Source organism: Mauremys reevesii, linkage group 12, assembly GCF_016161935.1.
Source record: "Mauremys reevesii isolate NIE-2019 linkage group 12, ASM1616193v1, whole genome shotgun sequence".
Lineage (NCBI taxonomy): Eukaryota > Metazoa > Chordata > Testudines > Geoemydidae > Mauremys > Mauremys reevesii.
The window spans coordinates 12,259,547-12,279,635 of NC_052634.1; the positions used below are offsets into that span (position 1 = coordinate 12,259,547).

Here is a 20,089-nt window from a genome sequence, read left to right on the forward strand (position 1 = left end):
GGGCTGAACTGGAAAAAATCTAGGTGTACAAGGAATGTGGTGCAGTGGGGACCCCCATGTAGCGTATTCACTGCTTGCTGCTGCTGGAGATGGTCACCAGTGCAGCGAGTTTGGTAGTCTGAGCCAAACATAAAGCTGTTTGCATGGTTAGTTCAAGAGGGGCCAGTGCCTAGCAGGATTCTTGCAAGCCAAGCAGGAAGAGCATTCACAGAGCTACTGGGGAGACCAGGGCTGCAGTAGTAAGGGGGGCTGCAGGTGAGGAAAGGCCTTGGTGGCAGGAACCATCTCTTTATTGTATCTTTGTGCAGCACCTTGTACACAGGGCCCTGGCCTCTGGGCACTACCACAGTCCATATAATAAATGGGCAGAGCTGGTTGGGGTAGGAGGACTGTTGGAGATGAAGGCAGGTGTGTTGGGCATCTAGAGCTGGAATAACAAAGGGTGTTGCAAGACAAGAATGAGATGCATTGGCACAGCTGGGGCATGGTTCCGGAGCCCAGAAGCAGGAACTGGTGTTGCGGGTTGAAATAGAAAATGAATAGCAGCAACAGTGACTCCCTGCAACCTAATTTTTATGCTTGCGGTGCTAATCGACAAGCCATAGTGTGCCCTGACGGGAGCCACTGGATTCAACAGGACTACGCAGGGCAGGAGCCGGGAGAGGCTATGGTTCAGGGCAGTGGCTAGCTGTTCGTATGATGCAGAGTAGTTGGATGGGGTGGGTTGCCAGTTATAGCCACCTGCTTCCCAGTTCTGTGGCCCTGACACGTGGCTGTTTCCTCAGGTCTCTGACGCCTTGTCCCTGGCTGGGATGGAGTCCTTCATTCGGAAGCAGGAGAAGTTGCTGGAGGCGATGTCCAGCGAGGCCCCGGAAACCGAAGGGGCGGACCCCACGCATGTTCCGCAGCAGCCAGTGTACCAGAAGGATGACCCTGGTAAGCTCCTGCCTGCCAATGCCCCTCCATTCCACCCCATCACTTGGCTTTTATGTTACATGCCTCTCCCATCTTTGTCAGTCTGCTTATCTCATAAGGCCTTTGGGTCTCCTTGCCTGTCATGCTTTTGGCACTCTGATTAATGATTGAAACAACCAGACCTCTCTGGCGCCATGCTGGGAAGCATCTGTGTGCTGGATTGTCGCTGGAAGCAAAGGGAAGAATCAGAGCCATGTGGGTAGGGAGTGCATGGCTCAGGCATCTCTTTGACGCTGTCTTGTGGCATGAGAGCAAGGGCTCTCTCAAAACTCCTCACTCGCTCCAAGCTACTTAGATGTAACCTCTTTGGGTTTCTGAGCATGTCCAGCACCCATCACAATGTGGCCCCACTCTCAGGCTGAGGTCTCTAGGCACCACTGTGATACCAGTAATAATTAATAGCTAGTGGCCAACAGTCTGCAAACCAATGAAAACAAACACTGCTCCACCCAGCATAGAACAGGCTTGGGGAATTTGCTACCCAGGAGCTGGAGAGAGAAAGCCATTGCATGGTATGAAAAGGGCCTGAACAGTCTTGCACACAGTAATATTTTTAGTTGTTCATGCTGAAAGGGAGTGATCCAGTCTCATGCTTCATCCCCCCCACCCATGCCCAGCATTGTCCCATTTGCCTTCCTTTAAAATAACCTGTTGGCGGTACGGCGCAGGAGCCAATGGCTAACCTGTTCGTATATCTGTTTCTCTTTTACACCCCGTCTGTAATAAAAAATCTGAATGACTGTCAATATTAGCACCACAATGGTCTTTATGAGGCCACACCCTTGAAAATTCTCACCTGGGCAGATACATGCTGCTTCTCTGCATGACAGAATGGATCCAAGAGAAATTAACAAAGGCAGTTTGCAGAGAGGAGGGTTGTCTAATACTTTGGGAGTGTGAGTCTGGACTCCCGTTTGCTTGGTTTTTGCCTGATGGACCCTGGGCAAATTATTCCACCTATGTGGCCCTTGTTCCCTGTTTTCCAGGCAACCAGGGAGGGAATAACACTTCTGTACCCTACAGGTTGAGATGTGAAAAATGTTTATGGAGAGCTTGGAGTTCCTCTGCTGAATGTTACTATAGAGATGCATTTCCTAGAAGCAGGAGAGGGAGACGTTTAATGCATTTAAGTTTCAATATTGCATTTAAAAAAAACCCCTCCATTAAAAGAGCATTAAAGTTGCAAAGTCAAGAACTCAAAAGTTAGGAAATGCCAGAATTAAGGTTGCCCGTACAGCTGTCATTCAGTCCCCTTGCGTTTATGTGATATAATACACAGTCTTTCAGAGGTTTGTGACTTGGCCAAATTTGGATGGCTTTAATGGGAACAGCAAAAGGCACATCTGTGACACTAGGATGACCTCTGCCAAATCTCAAGTCCCTGCTCCAAGAATGGGGACACTAGAGCTTCTCAGCGAAACAGTTGCAAGAATATTTTAAAGTGTGTTTTTCCCTAGTCTGTTCTTGGATGTGGCTGAACTGTTTAAGCTGAAACTTTCCAAAAAAAATCATCTTGAGGCAGACACCCAGCCTGGAAGATTACAGACCAAATGGTTAAAGTCTGGTTAAGTTATAATCAACTGCAAACGAGGTCTCATAATAGGAAGTGTGGGGCATCCTTATGTACAGGTAGCGGTGCCTGCCCTGCCTCTAATGAATGTAAATACATAGCGCTGCAGTGCTGTCAGGTCTGAGGTCACTGGTCTGTATAGAATAAATGAGACGCGAAGGGGTCGTGTTTAGTTGAACTCTCGTGGAAGTCTTGTGTAAATGATGCTGACTTATCTGAGCCATCACCAGACCTGGAAGCGGCGAAGGGACGGAATGGTCTGGGAGGAGAAAGGGAATGTCTGCGAAATGGCTTGCCAAGGACAACCAGAGTCCTTATCTGTTGAGTAAGTGACCTGTCAGAAGAGAGGGGCGCAGTGAGGTTGGCCAGCCAGTGACCTGGGTTTGGGGGAATGGACGTGAAGGGAGTAAACAAGGTTAATTCATGATCATCTGTCCTGTAGCGCTGCCTGGGTTTTTGCATGTGGTGACAGCCTGCTTTGGCCCTTCTAGTGTAAATCCAAGCCCCAGAGGCATGTAATGCACAAGAGGAAATGATTCCCAGAAGGACCAGGCGGCCAAATGTGAGCTGCCGATCTTCCTTAGATGGTCACGTGACAACAATTAGCGTCCAGTCTGATGGGAGCAAGAGGTCAGCTCACTGACAGCAAGGAATGGAAGCAAAAACCTTGTCTGCTCTCCTTTTGTGCAGTAACCTGAGCAGGAGCAGGAGGACTCTGAAAGGTGCTCCACCTTCAGGAGAGGATGAAGGGTCTGTGACTGGGACAGTGAGGGGAACAGGAGGTCAGCACATGGAACCTGTGTTTCAGTTTGCCCACCCATAATATGGGGAAAGTAAAGCCTCCCACCTGTGTCGCGTACCCTGAGATCTAGGGGTGCGAAAGTTCTCTGGATGGGCTAACTGCAATTAAGATCTGAAGCTTGCACAGTTTGGTTACAGAGTCCAAGGACCCTGAGGAACAGAACCGGTTACCCTGTCGCGGTCTGACAGCGGCACATCCCTGCTGACGTGTTGGTTTTTTGAACCGTTCCATTCTGTGCTGGGATACGGTTCGCACATCTCGGTGCTGGGACCAGAGCCTGCCACAAGATGGCAGCCCAGCAATGCGAACCAGCAAGCCAAACCACCGGGAAACCTCAGGTTGGGAGCAGTGCCTGGGAAAAGCCCAGCTACTCCCTCCTCCCCCAGCTCCCTCAACCACCTTTTATCCACACTCAATGAGTCCAAAGTCTGGCTGCTGACATTGGCTTCCTCCCCACCTGTTCCAACCATGCTGCCATCCCTGAACTCCCCGCATTGATCCCCACCTCTTACCTGTAACCCCCACCAGTACCCACCCGGTGGTCCTCTCCTGATCTCCATACCTCTCCTTCTGCCTCCTTTTCCCATTCTCGTCTTCATGCTGTTTTTGTCCTATTTGTCTCCGAGTCTGAGATCCTTCCAATCCCTCCTTCAGCACCCACCCCTCCAAGCAATCTCTTCTCCTCGTCCCAGGTTCCCTCCCCCGTGAACCTCTGCCCCATGTCTTGTCTCCCCTTTGATCTTGTCTTATTCTGCTTGCAAGCTCTTTGCAGGGTCTGTGTCTCCTCTGAGTTTGTAAAGCGCCGTGTCCGCTTAGGGGCCGTAGGGAGACAGGCAATGAGGGCACAGACTAGGCACCTCAATCCTAGCATACGTTCATGTTCTGCCACTCTCCTCACTGGAGAGGAACACTTTGCCCAAATCTCCTCACACTCGGAATGGGAATGCGTGACTAAGGAATTGGCCATGTGCACAGTATGACGTGGCCTTTCCTACAAACCACACCGATTGTGCCTGGTGCTATATTGTAAACGACACCCCCAGCCCAACAACCGCAGCTGGGGGTGAAGTTGGTGGGGCTCGCAGCGAGTGACAGCAGCTGGGGATCTGGTCTACTCTGTATTACGGGGAATGTGGGAAGGAGAAGGGGGCTGGTTGGATTGGTGGTGAGAGAGGCCGAGGGGTGTTTTGGAAGGCAGGTGCTGCAGAGGAGAGAGCTCTTGTGTCCGGGCTGGAGCTGGGACTAAATGCAGATGTCAGGGGAACTAGCTGTGGGAGGAGGTGGTGTGGCATAGCCCTAGGCAAGGAGCAGCATTCTGCATGTGCCGGAGTCTAGAGAGCTGGTAATTGGAGTCCTGTAAGGAAGGGATTCTGTGCCTCTGGAGTGCAGTGTTCCTGCTGTGACTGCAGAGCCGTGGTCTCACTCTGATGCAGCAAGTGGCATGGCTGCGAACCAGCTTTCTCACCTGCCCCCCTACCTCCTGGCAGGTTCTGAGACGCCCCTGGCAGACACGGCTCTGGACCTGCTGCATCTGCTGCTGATGGATCGCTGGAGCTGGCTCTGCACTGAGAACATGCAGAAGGTGCTGCACCTGCTCTTTGGGTCCCTGATCCAAAGGTAAGATCTCTGCAGCACTCCACATCCCCAGGGAGGAGAGAGCTGAGCAGGTCTTCCTTGGCACATGCAGCCCTGGGTCGTTTCCCTTTAGAGACTGGAAGGACTGATCCATAGCACCAGGTGCCTGGCTCTTGGAGTGGGAGGTTTTGTCCCTGGTGAGAAGGGCAGCATATCCAGTGAAGGCTGCTTCCTGGCTCTCCAGTGGGTGCTCTCAAAGGGTCATGGATCCATTTGGGTTGGTAAGAGCAGCAGCCACCCCAGTAGGAATACGAGGGAAGTTACGTTAGTGGAGGATAATCGCTACTAATCTCCCCAAGCATTAATGGATTTAGTCTCCCAGCACCCCAGGGAAGTTGGACTCCCAGCCTCCACTGACACTCGGCTCCCTCTCAGTAAGGGGCAGGTCACAGCTCTGCCTTGTCTGATGTTCCAAAAAGAAATGCACACGCTGTCCCTGAGCCGGGTGTGTTTGCAAACCTCCCTCCTCCAATGCCGCGTGTGCGTGGCAGGTTCAGGATGTGCCAAACCTTCCCTAGTCTGGCTGGCTCAGAGCCCCGTCCTCGGCTGGCGTACGCATTGAGCGAGTGCTCACTTTTCTTGTGCAGTGGTAACAGCTTGGCTGGACCTGCCGCACGTCTTGCAACCTTGTGTCCTTAAAAACATGGCTCCTGCTGTGTGAGCTGGGAAAAGGGGGTCATTTGCTTGGCTATTAGCTTGGTTATGTGAAGCGTCTCTTCTCGTACCATCTCCCTTTCCCAGAAGGGGATGCCTAGAGCCAAATCCTCAGCTGATGTCAATCAGTTAATGCAGCTGCACTGATTTACACCAGCTGAGGATCTGGTCTTTGGAGGTAAATGGCAAAGCTTTTCTAAAGAGCCAAAGCTCAGAGCCTGGAAGCATTTCCTCTCATGCAACAGATGTTCCTCAAGGACCGTGTCAGGGGAGTTTGTCAAAGCCCTTTCAGGCTGGGGATTCTAACAGCCACTGGAAAGTTGGCTCCTTTTGGGGGAAAGGGGAGAAATGCTACAGCTTCTCCACAGTGGGCTTTTCTAGCTGAGCAATGAGCTGGAACCTGATCCCTGTGTGTGTGAGCACAGAGGCACCAGGTCCTGACACTGCACATTATCACCTCCTACTACGCTGCATCCCAGTTACCCACGGAGCCTGCAGCACCAACTCCTTTTCTACTAGAGAAGTGTTCACGCGCTAAGCACCCGACTGGCTCTGTGACTCGTGCCTAAACTGGGGATCTCTGGAAATAGCCCGAGCAGAGCTGTGTTAGGAGGGCTGGGTGTGCAGCCCTTCCATGCAGTCTGTGTTAGAGATTCGGGGTCAGACAAACCTGTTGTCTCCATGGGCCTTTGCCAAGTGCCAGCGGCCTGTTTTAGTGCCCAGATCAGAGTATTCTGCAATGTTTTCCCCTGGAAACAGAACTAAAGCAGAGCTTCCAGTCCAGTGCTCGGCACCCTTTAATTGTAGGGTGAGGAAGGAGGGTTTTGAGTTAGAACCCACAGATCCGAACCCCCACCCTCTGCAGTTTGTGTCTGGATCAGATCCAAAACTAGAAGGGGCCTATACTTCCCATCCATGTCTGATGCGACCCAGAAGGCTGGGGTGGGTGGGAGTTTTGCAAGGTCAGCTGATCTGTTACCAGGATACTGGTGCTATCGATTAATTGCTCGGACGTCTCTCTCCTTTGCTGTTCTGGTTGACGTAATGGGCACCAAGAGCAATTGGACGGGGCCTCTTGGCACCGTTCAGCTCTGGTGTGGGATGAGAGCTGGGGTAGAGTCAGAGGAGGAGCGTGGATGTTCTGCTCTGGGAGGTCAGCTCTGATGCTTCTGCGGGAGCAGCACTAGTTGCTTGGTGGCTCTGGCTGTGACGGAATGCTATGGTGGGGATCTCCATTTCTCTGCGTTCTTGGCATTGCTACCTGCCGCAGAGCTGACAGCAGCCTGTGTTTGCCTCGGGGTACGTCTCTCCTGCGGACAGTAGCGTGATATGCCCAGGTATACCTGCATTAGCTCTCAGCTAGCTAGCACAGCTCAAAATAGTGGTGAAGACATGATGGCGCAGACCCTGGCATGGGCTGTACAAGCCCGCCCAGAAGCCTGGGTATATATTGGTGTTGCTGACCTGCATCGGTGTCCATGCAGTTGCATCTTCACTGCTATTTTTATCCACGTTCGCTAGAGCGAAGCTAGTGTGGGTATGCAGACACGAGCTGCATCGCTCAATTGCAGTGTAGATGTACCCTCATTAGAGGAGTGATAAGAACAGGTGCTAGCCACGCCCACTCAGTATGGCACTCTGTCCCCCTCTGGTGGCTGGACCACATATAGAGCTTCGGCTAACCAATGTGGGTCTTGTCTCTCGGGCTGTAGAAGCTCAGGGTTTAAGACCCAGGCTGGGTCCCTGATGACAATAATTCAGGAGTTTTGTGTTACATCGGCTCGAGTTGGAGGCATTTCACCAGTCTTGTACCCCTAACTTGATTGAACAGGTCAAACCTAAATACAACTGTAGCCCTGACATCCTGACTCTGGTGCAGACTGCTGCTGGGTAGCCCTAAGAGGGAGGAGAAGATGCTAGATGCTGTTTCTGTGGCATGAACTATTCGATCCTTGGCAGCCCCTTTCTCTGCTAGTGTAGACCAAGCACAGGGATAGTATTAGCAGATTAATGCTCCATCTAGTCTGGCATCCTGTTTCCAACACTGACCAGTATGAGCTACTCGAGAGGAAGGTGCATGTGCCTTTTTCTAGGCAGTTATGGAATAACCTCTCCATGCGGAGGCGAGGGGGGATAACTTCCTTCCTGACCCCTATTAGTTGGTTTATGCCCTGAAGCATGAAGATTTATATCGAGTCAGATGTACAGCCTGTTCTGCTGCTTCTGATGCCCCTAGAGGGTTCCTTTCCTGCTTCACAAGATTCCCCATTGGGGTGTTAGCACTTGAGAGGCACTTGAGAGAGCACTTGTTGGTGGGCGCTGCTGCTTCAGAATTGCCTCCCACTGCTGTACACTCCTCTTACAGCTCTTGTATGGTGAGGAACATGCTGTTCCTGGTGTCTTGATGCAAATACCCACATGGGCATTCCAGCTTCTCTCCAGCAAGTACCAGAATTCCTCCTTTGCAGAAGCCATGCAGCTGAATGATCCAGATGCAACAGGCCAGATCCCCCTGCCTGGTGCAATAGTATTGAAATCAGTGGACTTGCACTAGGGATGCCTTTGCTCCCCTCTTTACACCCACATTCTTCCATCCTTTGGTGACTTGCAGCAGTTTCTCATTCCTCCCCAGTTCCCTCTCTCTCTCTTGGTCTGTTCCCTGTCACCAATCCTCCAGTTTACACCTGAAATTACAACAAGTGTCCTCTGCCAGATGCTGTTGCTAACTAGTAACGATTCCCCTCCTTCCCCCCACCGAAATATCCCACCCCACCCTTCTTTCCCTCCTCTCCCTGGCTGGAATAGTTGCAGCTGGAGCCAGGGGCTATAAATCTCCCCTGACTGTCAGTTTCATGGCAACAGGAGGCTGGAGGAGAAAAGCTGGATGACCGAAAAAGGTATTGTTAAGTAAAAGGGAGCACAGGCGTGCATGTCTGCAGCGGTGCTGAGTGCATCCAATTGTGTAACATGGAGTGGTCCTTTTTTGGAGCCGCAGGGAGAAGCGGGGTGGGGGTGGGGGGCAGTTGGGAGTTGAGACAACCCTGAGCCAAGAAAAGATTCCAGTTTGTACAGCCCTCTCAGCTTGCGTCTGTAAACAAACCCTCAGCCCCGCTACAAATCCGTGCCCCTCATTTATTAAACTGTCTCTTTCTTCCCTTGGGTCAGCAAAAAATGTTCCTAGCCCTAGGGGAGGAAACAGGGCTGCGGTCCTCCCTGTCGGGGTGAATTCAGAGTCTGCATAGAGGCCTGTCTGCAAACGGAGATGGGGCTATTCTTGGCTTCTGGGGTATCGCTACAGGAACTAGAAGCATTTAGACAGTCCAAGTCCCTTTTTGAGTGGGTGAGTCAGTGCAGCAATATAAATACAGGCCGAACACAAAGTGGCTGCCTCCCCTCATCCTGCCCTCAAGCTGTCCCCTTTGGCAGCGGTTGCCACTGTGTCAAAGGGACAGGCGCCATGGTGATGGGCACAGTGAGACAGCCTAGATCTGGGGCACTCTCAGGGCTCCATCTTAGGTTCTTAGCCAGTGGGAGAAGAGATGGGAGAGCCCGGCTTCAGGTCTCTCAGAACCAAGTGCCCATACATGTGCCCTGGGCTCGAGAGCCAGCTCCACGGGGCGTCCAGGAACGGAGCCACCTTTGGGTGCCAGAAGATTAAAACAAATGAATCAAACAGGCAAAGTGTGTGTGGGAGGAGGGTGGGGGGGGATGTTTGTGGAACCTTTTGAAGACCAGGGTGAGGTGGGAGCTTGGCCTGGCCTGGCCTGATCTGGCCACCATCAAGGCCTAACCTGTACGAGCCCCTTGCTAAAGCAATGGTGGTTCCTGCAAATGAGCCACTTAAATAGATTTCCTGTTTCATTTATGCTTAGGCCTCAATGAGGGGCACTTCATGCTAGTAGTGGTCGGTTCTGGGCTGTGGGCATCTGCCCCAGGGCGCTGGCTAGTGGCCATGAATGTTGGAGACCCACCATCTCACGTCCTACAGAACAGCCACTGGGAGAAAGCTCCAGTCATCTCCAACCTGACTCTCCTCACCTCCCTCTGATAATGTCTCTGCTTTGCCTCTAAAAATGCCCCTGCTCTCTACCTGTGGAGTTTGCTGGCATCGCCTCTTGTGTTTCCCAGGCTCCGCGGTGCTGTGATGATCAGAGGAGGCTGAAAGATTCTCTGTGGCGGTGAAGGTGGCCCAGGTATAAAACGTGTGGCGATTAGCCACAACAAGAGCCTGGCGCTCGCATGAAAGAGGTGTGGCATGTGGCTGTGCAAGAGATCATTCAGTGTGGGTGCGGCAGGGGCTGTCGGCGTGCGTGCAACAAGGGTGTGTGGTCAGAGCAGTGGGTTTGGGATGCAGGAGTAATGGGCTCCTAGCATGGGTGCCGCAGGACCAATAAAGGGTGCTGTAGGCCTGTGGTCCAAGACAAATAGGGCTGCAGCGTGGTTATTGGGGTGGACGTGATTAGTGCAGCAGGCCTGTGCCATGTGCTCCCAGCGTGCAGAGTTCATGTGTACCGATTGTACCGCTGTATCTGTAGTGTGCAGACTGTCTCTGTGTGTTACTGCGATGGCAAAAGGGATACAAGTGGAGGGAGCAGAAACCCTAGAGCAGTGCCCTGAAACCCTGCTGATGAAGCTAGAGAATCCCGAAAGCTGGTGGCCACCTACGGTAGGTTCTAACAGAGCCAAGACTGCCTGAATTCTGATGGCCCATGAGCTATGTCCCATTGTCAGTAGCACAGGTATCAGGAAGCCCCGATGACTAGGTCAATAAGTCAGTACTCGCTGGCTGTTCTGTGTCATGTGTCCCATGGCCAGTTCCTTGGTCAGCCTGCTCAGCTCCTCACCAGCCACCACTGCAGCCCTTTGTATTGGGTCAGTGAGATTCCTGCAGTCTCTCTTGATATCACCACAGGGTGTTGGGTGGCCACAAGCGCTCCTGCTGCTGTGATAATTTTAACCATCTGGGGGTTTTTTGCTCTGTTTTTTCCCTCTCTGGTGGGTTTGCTCCTTTCAGCCCAAGTGAGAGAAGTGCTCACTTTCTCTTGCAGAGTATGTCTACTTCCTAGTAGATGACTCTGGGTGAGGATGGGAATCTCGAGACGAAGTGAAATCTGGATGGATTCAACTCCATTCTCAAGGCGAGCCTAAACCTCTGACTGCCAGAAGCTGGAGGGGAAGATGGGTCAATCTCTCTCTAATTGCCCTCTTCTGCACACTCCACCTGAAGCTGTGGTACTGGCCACTGTTGGAGACAGGATGCTGGGCTAGATGGACCATTGGTCTGACCTAGGCTGGCCATTCTTATGTTCTAAGACTCTGGATCTAAACACCCCCAGTTTTGGGAGAACTCTGGATCCAGATCTGAACATTCCCCACTGCCCTCTATCTCTAGCATGTTTTTTTTGTTTTTTGTTTTTGCAATAAGCTGTTCTAGTAAGTCGTTCCCCACCCCTTCCTGAACATCACAAGAGAGGCGTGCATTTTATACTACCCACTAATCCAAAGATAAAAGAGATTGTGTCTCATCACATCCTGGCTGTCTGCACTTGGTAACCAGAGCAGGGCTGCCGTGCTGAGGCTCGGAAGTGCATGTGTATATAAGGGAAGCGTGGGCATATGCAGTCAGCTTTGATGGTGTCAGGTTCCACGTGGCTTTATAGGGGGCACGGAGCAGGAGTTAAAATAAATGAAAAGCATCCCTGGCTTGGATCAGCATCTCCTGTCCTGATGCTCCCTCGGTCATATGCTCACATGGCTCTTCCAGATCTCTCCCCTGGCCTTTGTTCCCCTCCTTCAGCACCTTTATAGTGTGCGTGGATGCAAAGGGACCACCTTGCCATTCCTGGGGATCAGCATCCCCTGTTTGTCCATAGCGGAGGAGCAGAGCGAATGAAAAATGAGCTGTGCTAGGAGCTAGCTTAGCTAGATAGTTGATGAGTGGGACCAGCCAGGTGGTCTTCAGGTCTGCATGAGGTTTAGACTGGGAATCAAGGTTCAAGCAAGAGGCTGACTCAGGGAAAGGGTCTGGGTTCACCAGCACTGAAATCTTCCGAGCTGCCCCAGTGATGTTTAGGCTCTGAGTGGCAGGAATCTCATGAGATCGCTGCCCTTGCCAACTTTCCACCATTGTGGATGTTGGCAGCCTCGTGGGCTCGGTTATTCTGGTGTGGATTCTATCCATTGCTGGTTCTTCCAAAATTCCAGCTGGCCTCTGAGCCAGGATTGGGAAACAGGGTCCTTGTGGGATTGGATCCATCCTAGAACCAGCCCTTAAGGGAGACTGCAAACCATCCGTTTGAGTCCAGGCCAGGCGGATGGTGACAAAAAGCTGTTGCCATCTGATGGCTTTTTGGATAAACTTTTATTAAACGAGTTTGACAGGTATCAGTTTAGATCTCAGCCATCTCTGTAGATTGGTGAGAGAGTTGAATGGCCCCTCTTATCCCGGGAGGTGGTTGGAGCCAAGGAGCATTGGTGATGGATGGAGGAAGACTGTTTTGCTGCTGCCTGGGTGGTACCTGTTGTATGGATAGATGGAGGGCATTGGCACAAAACGCTTTTTTTTTTTTTTTGCTAGTGAAAAGTGCAAGAGAGAAACCCCCAGGACATGCACACACATGTGTGAGCTGTAATCCTGTCACAATATTTATCCCTATTCTTTTCCTAGGTGGGGGTGACATAATTTCTAGCCAGCAGTGAGTTTGCCCAGTTATAGGTTTTTCTTGGCTTCAGGTTTGTTCTTTAGATGCCACCTCTCTTGCTTTGGCAGGGTGAAGAGGGGTCACTGGCTGTGCATTTCTCACTGTGGGCACAAGGGGGAGCTGCCAGCCAACCTGCGATTCTCTCCGGCTGGTTAAAATTGGGAAGGACCTGGCAGCTGTGCAGCTGAGGGTCTCTTGTCGCTAGAAGGGGCTGTAGCTGGGATGGCACTGAAGGAGCATGCCCCATGCTGATCAAGGCTGGGTGGGTACATAGAGGGGATAGCTGAGAATGGACAGAATAAGAAGAGAATCAGGCTGCGTGGACACTGAGCAAAGGGATGGTTAGATTCACACTAATGGGGTCCCAGATCCCAACACCCCAGACCTTCTGCAGGAGTTTGGGTCCAAACTTTGTAATTTGGGCCAGTCCCCTGTTGATATAATGGATTCCTGGAATTACACTGCTTCAGGGTCAAAAGAGCCACACGACTTTCGCCCAGAAAAACATTCTCTTGATCCAGGTGTACGATGCCTACTGGCACCAATGGGTATTAAACAAGACCTACCTAGAGAGTTAGTAGCCCAGGGGTGGAGGGGAAGCATTGCCCACTTCTTACGACTGAGGCCTGTGCCTTCCCACTTCTCTGCGTAATGCAGCTCAGTTGTATCAGAGCCTTGCTCTTGTCTCACTGGCCTGCTGCTTTCTGACTCTGATGTGGCCTGGGATATGATGAGTGACCAGTGATTTAAAGTCACCATCCTCGCCTATAATTGTCCACGTGGAGGGGTGGAGGCTGAATCAGTGTGTGGGGTCAGACGTTGGTTTGTGGAAGGTAGGAGCAGAATTAAATAAAGAGCTGGACACACACACACACACACACACACACACACACACACCCCTCTGGATCCCTGATCTTTGGAGTGACAGATCTGCTAGAGATACCTGGGCTGTTGGATGTAGCACCAAGATGAGGCCTGTGGTTGTTTGAGGGTGGATGAACAGTCTGAGGGCGTGTGGCTGGTAACAGGTGAAGCGCTGCTTTGATGATGCTGTCGTGTCTCTATCTCTACCCTCCTGTGAGCTGGAGGAAGTTTAACTTAACACCCTTCTACCCTTAAATCTCCTTATTTCACCCATGGAAGTTAGAGAGGGAATCCAGCCTATTGCTGTCAGCCATCTTAGCCATTCTCTTTGGCCAGGTCCATATTGTACCTTATACTCTATTCTCTAGTATTTTGTCCAGTGCTAAATCTCCCAAATAATGGGATAGATCCTGCTTTCTGTCGGGAAACTAATCAGAGTCTTCCTCCATCCCCATGTCCAGAAACCTCACCTGCTGTTCACTGGTTGAGTCTCCCCTTATTACTCCTAATTTTACCCCGTTGGGCCACCCTAGACCAGTCCCCTCTCTCCTTAGTGCTAGTGACACCCACAAGCGTGCATGGTGTGTCCTCCCCAATCCAGAGATGCGATAGGGGTACCCAGACACAAAGCCCGGCCCTTTAGCTCAAGCCGTAGAGACTCCAAGATCTTTCTTGTGTTATGCACCCTGGGCCAAATTCTGCCCTTCCTCCTGCTGATCTCAGTGGGGTGTAAGTGCAGGGAACCAGGCCCCACCTGTGTGTCACCACTGCCCTCTGCTGGCTAGAAGGCCTGTATGTGCACATGGCCACATCCCCTTCCAATGGTGTGAGGTCTGGAGAGGTTAAAAACTTGGCCTTTAGTGCTGCTCATGAAAACGCTGCCTGAGGTCGGACAGTGAAGGCATGCGGCTCTGGAGCGGGTGGTCCTGAGCTCTGTCCCTACAGATAGCCATGAAGCTATAGCAGTTGATGCAACCAAGGATGAAGCTTTTGTCCTTCAGTTGTTTTTCTTCCTAGCAGTGCCCTTAAAATAATTTGCTTTGGGGAAATCTCTCTCCCTGTCACAAAGCTTCCTATGTTCTAGCACTCCATTGCTGCCCTCCCCAACTTAAATATTAACCCTTCCCCCCCCAAACACACACGCACCCAAGTTACCTGCCTCACATGGCTCTTCCTCCTCACTGAGGTGGGTTCCTCTGGGCCGCCAGTGGTAGCTGCAGTGTCTTGGGACCCTGCCCAGTTCCAGGTTATTCCAGCTTTTATTATTCTTCTTTCAAACGGTGGCCCGAGGGCTCATTATACCTGCAGCCTGGGATGAATATGTGGCCGGGGGGAGTAGGAATTCCCCGCCTCGCCCCTGCAACCTGCACAGAGGCCTTGCCCTGGGGCTATCCATTCCCACCCAGGCTCTGTTCCATTCCCTTCCTGGCCCTCCGATCGGCCTTGGAGCTGACCACGATGGAGGTCGCTCCCCACTGAGGTAAAGTCACCATGAAGAATGAGGCCCCTGGTTGCCAAGACAACCATTAAATTGCCATCACCTCCCTGGCCCGTCTACCCCATCAGGTTTCACCTCCGTGCCTCATCTCAGATTGGGTTTTTAGCTCAGCTGGGTGGCCAGTTTAATTAGCCCTCCTCCCGGGGGCTCTGCACTGGGAAAGCCGGCACCCCAGTACTGCTCGAATGAGAACGGGGCCAGGCAGCTGTTCACACGAGAGTGGGTAAAACTGGAGGGAGGGGAGGAGAGGATGCACCACTAAAATAGACCAGGCAAAGCACCAGGGAGTTGTATCCACACAGCAGCTTTGTTCCTATCATAACCAGGTGCCTGTCAAGCTTGCATATCCACACCTCCCTCTGTACTGGTGCATTCTGGGAAAATCTGGACGGCTGTCCCACAGTGCCTCAGCAGGGGATAGAGCCTGGAGGGCCACAGTGAGTGCCCCGGGGGGCAGTGCATCCTGGGATGTCCCACTACTCACGGAGCTGGGAGGAAGACAAACTGGTTACACAGTTAGGGGAGCCCGTTGACACTGCAAACCAGCCCATGAGTGTTACTGGACGACAACCCTGTGCCAGGGTGGGCCACTGATGAGGGTGAGCGTCCACACTGCGAAATAGAGCTGTGCAGAACACCAGCCATAGCAGCTGCTGAGTTGTGCTAACTCGAACTGTGCCCTGTCTCCTTCCCCAGGCCAGCCAACATGAGCCTCTTCCTCATCCCATTCCCTCATGGTGGTGTTCTCATCTCGGTAACCAACAGAGGGCAGTGGTTAGTGCACTGACCTGGGACTTCAATTCCCTGCTCTCCCCCACCCCCACCCCAAGACTTCCTGCATGACCTTGGGCAAGGTACTTAGCCTCTCTGTGCCACAGCTCCCCAGCTGTATGATGGGGATAATAGCGCTGGGCTGTCTCCCTGGGAGGTTGTACGGATAGGTGCATTAAAGATGGAGAGGCACTCAGATACTGTGGGGGTGGGGGGCTGGGGGGGATTATGTAAGTAATCTATCTAGATAGAGGAGAGCAGTGCTGGATGGGTCTCTACTGGTTCTGGATGGGAGAGGAAGTGCTGCAGTATCTGGGCTCAGTGGGAAGCTTTCTCTTCTCCTGTGTAGGCTGGTGATGAGCCTTCTGACACCGGAGGCCATGTGAGGGCTTTTTGTGAGCAACTCAGGCTGTTCTGGGTTGGCTCAGTGACTGTCCACACCCATCCCCCTGTATCTGGGATAGGACCCAGCCTCAGTCCGTCTAAGTCAAAGTGCCATCCAGCTTCCCTGTGCCATGTCTGAGCTTCTCAGTCAGACTCCAGCCTGGTTTTGAGCCAACTTGGGATCAGCCTGTGGTCTTGTGCCAAAATCTTGGGACTTTCCCAGTTTCCTGCTGTAACCACTAGAAACGCTGCCTCCTTTTACATGACTCACTGAGAGCTCGGACGTCACTATGGCTACATAATGTCTTGAGCACGATATTATAATTGCTCTTCTGGCTTAGGGACATAGGTGGGTATAAGATGTGAGATCTCCCAAACCATTAGGGCCAGAAAGGATTGCTGCATGCTGCTGGAAATGAAAATCCCAGCCCCGATTTGTCTCAGGGGAGAATGCTGCAGGTCAGGAGTGAGGTGCATCAGCAGAGCCGTGAGTGGGTTCAGGGCTGGACCAGCAAAGGGTGCCACTGGTAAGAATTGAGGCTAGTGGCCAGAGCTGTGAGGTGGCCTGCAGAACTAGAGCCATTAAACTTCAAGTCGCTGCAATCGAAAGGACCTCATCGCTTATTATGATATCAAAGCCTCTTTGCTGATCGTCCTCCCCTCGTTGGGTGGGGAACACGGCATGCAGCTGTGGTGATCTCCCGAGGTGATTAGGGACTGGCTGTCCCTTGGACAGCCGCTTGGGCTCTCTCGACTTGGTGTGCTGACAGGGGCTGCTGTATCTTCTCCCTGCCCCCGTGGCTTTGGGAACTGGGGCTGGAATGGGTTGATGTCAGTCTAGCCATCCTGGGCACCTCTGAAAATATGAATGTGATTCAAGGAGCTCATAACTTTGGGGGTTTGTTTTGTTTTTCAGTCTCTCTCGCTACCACTTTCTGCCAGCACAGCTGGTGAAAACAAATTGCTTGGCAGCCTCCTTGCTCCCCTTGACTTTATACAGGACCACAGACGCACAGCATTGCCTGACCCTCTCAAACACCTGGCACAAACCTGCTTGCTCACACTGCCAGGCTTTTTGGATGGGCCTAAATTCTTGGAGCATCTGCACTTTGTAGCTCCTTGAAGGCTGGGAACAGATGGCCTGAGGCAGGTGATTCAGCAGCTTGTCTGCCAGAGCCATCTGGAACACAGGGAAAGAGAGCAGAAGTGAATATCCAGTTGCGGAGACTGCAGCGTAGGCAGATCCCTGCCTGCCCTCCTCAGATGAGACAAAACCAAGGTGCTTCCCTGTTGTGACCATTTAAGACCCTGTGGCATTTTTAGAGGGCTTTGTCCTGGCTTCTGTCCTGCCCAGATTGCTAGATGGGTAAGTAACATTCCTCCTCCCGTTGAAGCGACTGGAGACGTTTGTCACTGCCTGACCTAAAAGCCGATGATGTTTGCTGTGCTGGCACAGAACAGCTTCCGTGTCCCACCGCAGAGAGGCCTGTGTGATGGTGGGCGAGTGATTTCCCCCACTTCCCTTGCACCACACCCAAGAGCTGCTAGGGGAAGGCATTGCCTCTATTATAATTGCCTCCCTTCTGGTGAGGAGAATGGGAACACAGGCTCTTGGGTTCTCTTCCTGCTTTTGTTCTGCAGCCTGGAACAAGACACTGTCATGAGTCAGAAAAAAAGATGCAACTCCCATTCCCACCCCCCATGGTGAATGCTGCTGATTGCTAGTGGCTGAAACCCATGAAAACTGATCAGGTGACAGCCTTGATTCAGACTGATGCCTTTCCTGCAAAGCCAAGCCACTGGGAAACCTGGATCGAGGTTGGAACAGGTGGGACTGAGGCACTGAGCAGTGCCAGTAGCAGGCTGCTGGCTATGGCATCTCTTCCCAACACCAGAGAATCTTGCTGCCTTTAGGATGTAACGCAAGCGACCCAAGTGACTGCACAATTCTTTTCCCAGTAAGGACACCTGCAGCCACTCTTTCCCCATGAAAGAAGCAAGAACTTCCCTGCTTCGAAAGCCGCATAACTACTTGTGCCCATGTTGTTTTTCCTAACTCGTGTGCGTGGCCCCAGGATACTACAGCGCTGGGTGCCCTGAATAGATTCAATTGGCTCCTCCCTGTTCTGAGAGCAAACATCTCCCTAAGACAGCGCTGGCTCTGTAATTGCTTTGGGAGGACCTAACAGGACACTAGCTCCCAGTCAGCTGCAGCTCCTTGGACCATGGCTGGTTATCACAGCCAGGCTCTCATCACCGCTAAACTAGAGGTAACTCTTTTGATTTAGTTGGGGATTGGTCCTGCTTTGAGCAGGGGGTTGGACTAAATGACCTCCTGAGGTCCCTTCCAACCCTGATATTCTATAATTCTACTTAGCATGAAAACAGCTCCCTCGCCATCCTTCCCCGGCCGGGAGGGATGCAAATAGAGCCCAGTTGACTGGTGTTACAGTCTGACTTGGTTACTCCCACTGGCCGTTCAGCAGCGGGTAGGAGCTGAAGGCATTTATCCATGCCCACATAAGCAATGGATGCTACTGCAGCCTGTTTGTGGAAGGATGGTGTCGCGTGGAGAGGAGAGTGCTGAGGAGAGAGGACTTCAGACAACAGCTCCGCAGAGGCCTGTCTACTAGTTTTGTGTCTCGCTCCATACAGTGTGTTGAAATCCCATCAAATTGAATTCGAGGAGGCAGAGAGAGGTTTTGTGCTGGTCTTGACTAGCTCTGAATGGGAAATGTGACTGTTTCACTTCCTTCCTGTCCCACAAAACATGGAGAGAAAGCAACTAAGCCATGCAGCGGTCCCAACATGTGAACCTTACACCCTAGCTGGTGCCAAGCTTCATTTCCAGTTGACTTTAACTTCTGGGAAAGGCTCTGCGGTAACAGCCCAGAGGCCATCTGCTCATCAGGATGCTGGAGTTTTCATTGTGATGTGGCCACCTCTCCACAAAGACCTAAACTGAGAACCCGCCAACCTTTCCCTTCTGCCCAAATTCCAAGGAATTTGGATGCGGAACTCCATCACTGAACCCTCTCTCGTGTAAAATCACTTGCTGTCCATGAATGGTGCAGAAAGGCCTGTGTTTGACTGGATGGAGGCCAGGTTCTGGGCCTCAAGTCTCTTGTTCTTGCACATTAACCCAATGAGTCCAGGATTCTGAATTCAGAGAGGAGTCTGAGAAAGTCTGGAAGGAGTCTAGATTGCTTATACCAGTGCAGATGTGCTGCGCCAATGTAATATTGGGCTTACACTGGTTTGAAACTGGGGTCAGCCACACTGGTACAGTGCATCTGCACAGGGGCGGAAACACAGGCACAGTTACATTGGTATGGCTTGTAAATTACACGATCTTAGACTCTTGTGCAGACTAGGGGCTTGTGGTGGAATCTGTGTGTAAGGGAGTCTATCTTACACCATCTTCCCTCTCAATTTGGCCCAGGTACCTATTTCTTTTTCCCAGGATGAGCTCTGTATGACAACAAGAGAGAGAGAAAGAGAGAGTGTGTGTGTGTGTGTAAGAGAGAGAGAGACACAGAAATCACATTGGATATTGACATAATCCAGTCCTCCCCAAAACCTGGAATTTTGGATCCACTCTTTGTGTCTCCGTCTCAAACAACTTTTTCTTCAGAAACTGTTCTTCCAAATTCAGCTGCTAGAAACAAGCAAACTCTGTGCTTTGATAGTAGTTACTGCATTGTTTTAACCATATCCTTTTGTCCTTGATTTGACTCTTCAAGAGACATCACCTTAGTAAGGGCTGATTTATCTCTTCTGCATGGGGTGGGAGATCAGCTGTCATTTGGGAAGATAGAGGAGAAAAGGGTTCTTGTGGAAAAGAGTATTTAATTTCTTTTTTTTCTTTACTGGCTTGCAAAGGGTTAACAGTGCTTTTCTGTAGTTTATTTCTGAACTGGGCTAATGAAGCAATCTATGGCTCACAGAGACCGGCCTCTCCCTGGGGCGCTGTTAAGAGCTTCATTGGCTCAATAAACACTTGATGAAGACCTTATCGAAAGCAGGGGAACTTTCTGACTTCATTAAAAATGAAGGGCCTGGGCCATTTTTTTTTTTTAATCCTCTGTTTCTTTCCCCTTCTCTCGCCTCCCATGGCTTGGGGAGTGATTCAGTTGCAGCTTTGGTGCTTTTATTCCTGGGGAAAGATTGAGAGCCCTAGAGGAATGAATCCTTCTGGTTGCATATTGAGTGCACCCCAGAGAGCAGCGGGGCAG

At 51.6% G+C, this 20,089-nt stretch overlaps 1 protein-coding gene across 5 annotated transcripts in view; it reads left to right on the plus strand.

Annotated features, from left to right (window-relative positions):
• The window catches only part of SNX19 (sorting nexin 19), a 48,038-nt gene that overhangs the window by 12,835 nt on the left and 15,114 nt on the right, over positions 1–20,089 (plus strand). For 4 of the 5 annotated variants that reach the window (XM_039496479.1, XM_039496483.1, XM_039496482.1 and 1 more), the window contains 2 exons: positions 786–936; positions 4,835–4,964. In XM_039496479.1, coding sequence (XP_039352413.1) covers positions 786–936; positions 4,835–4,964 — 281 coding nt within the window. The remainder of the gene's footprint in view (positions 1–785; positions 937–4,834; positions 4,965–20,089) is intronic. The other variant, XM_039496481.1, reaches the window with a different exon arrangement.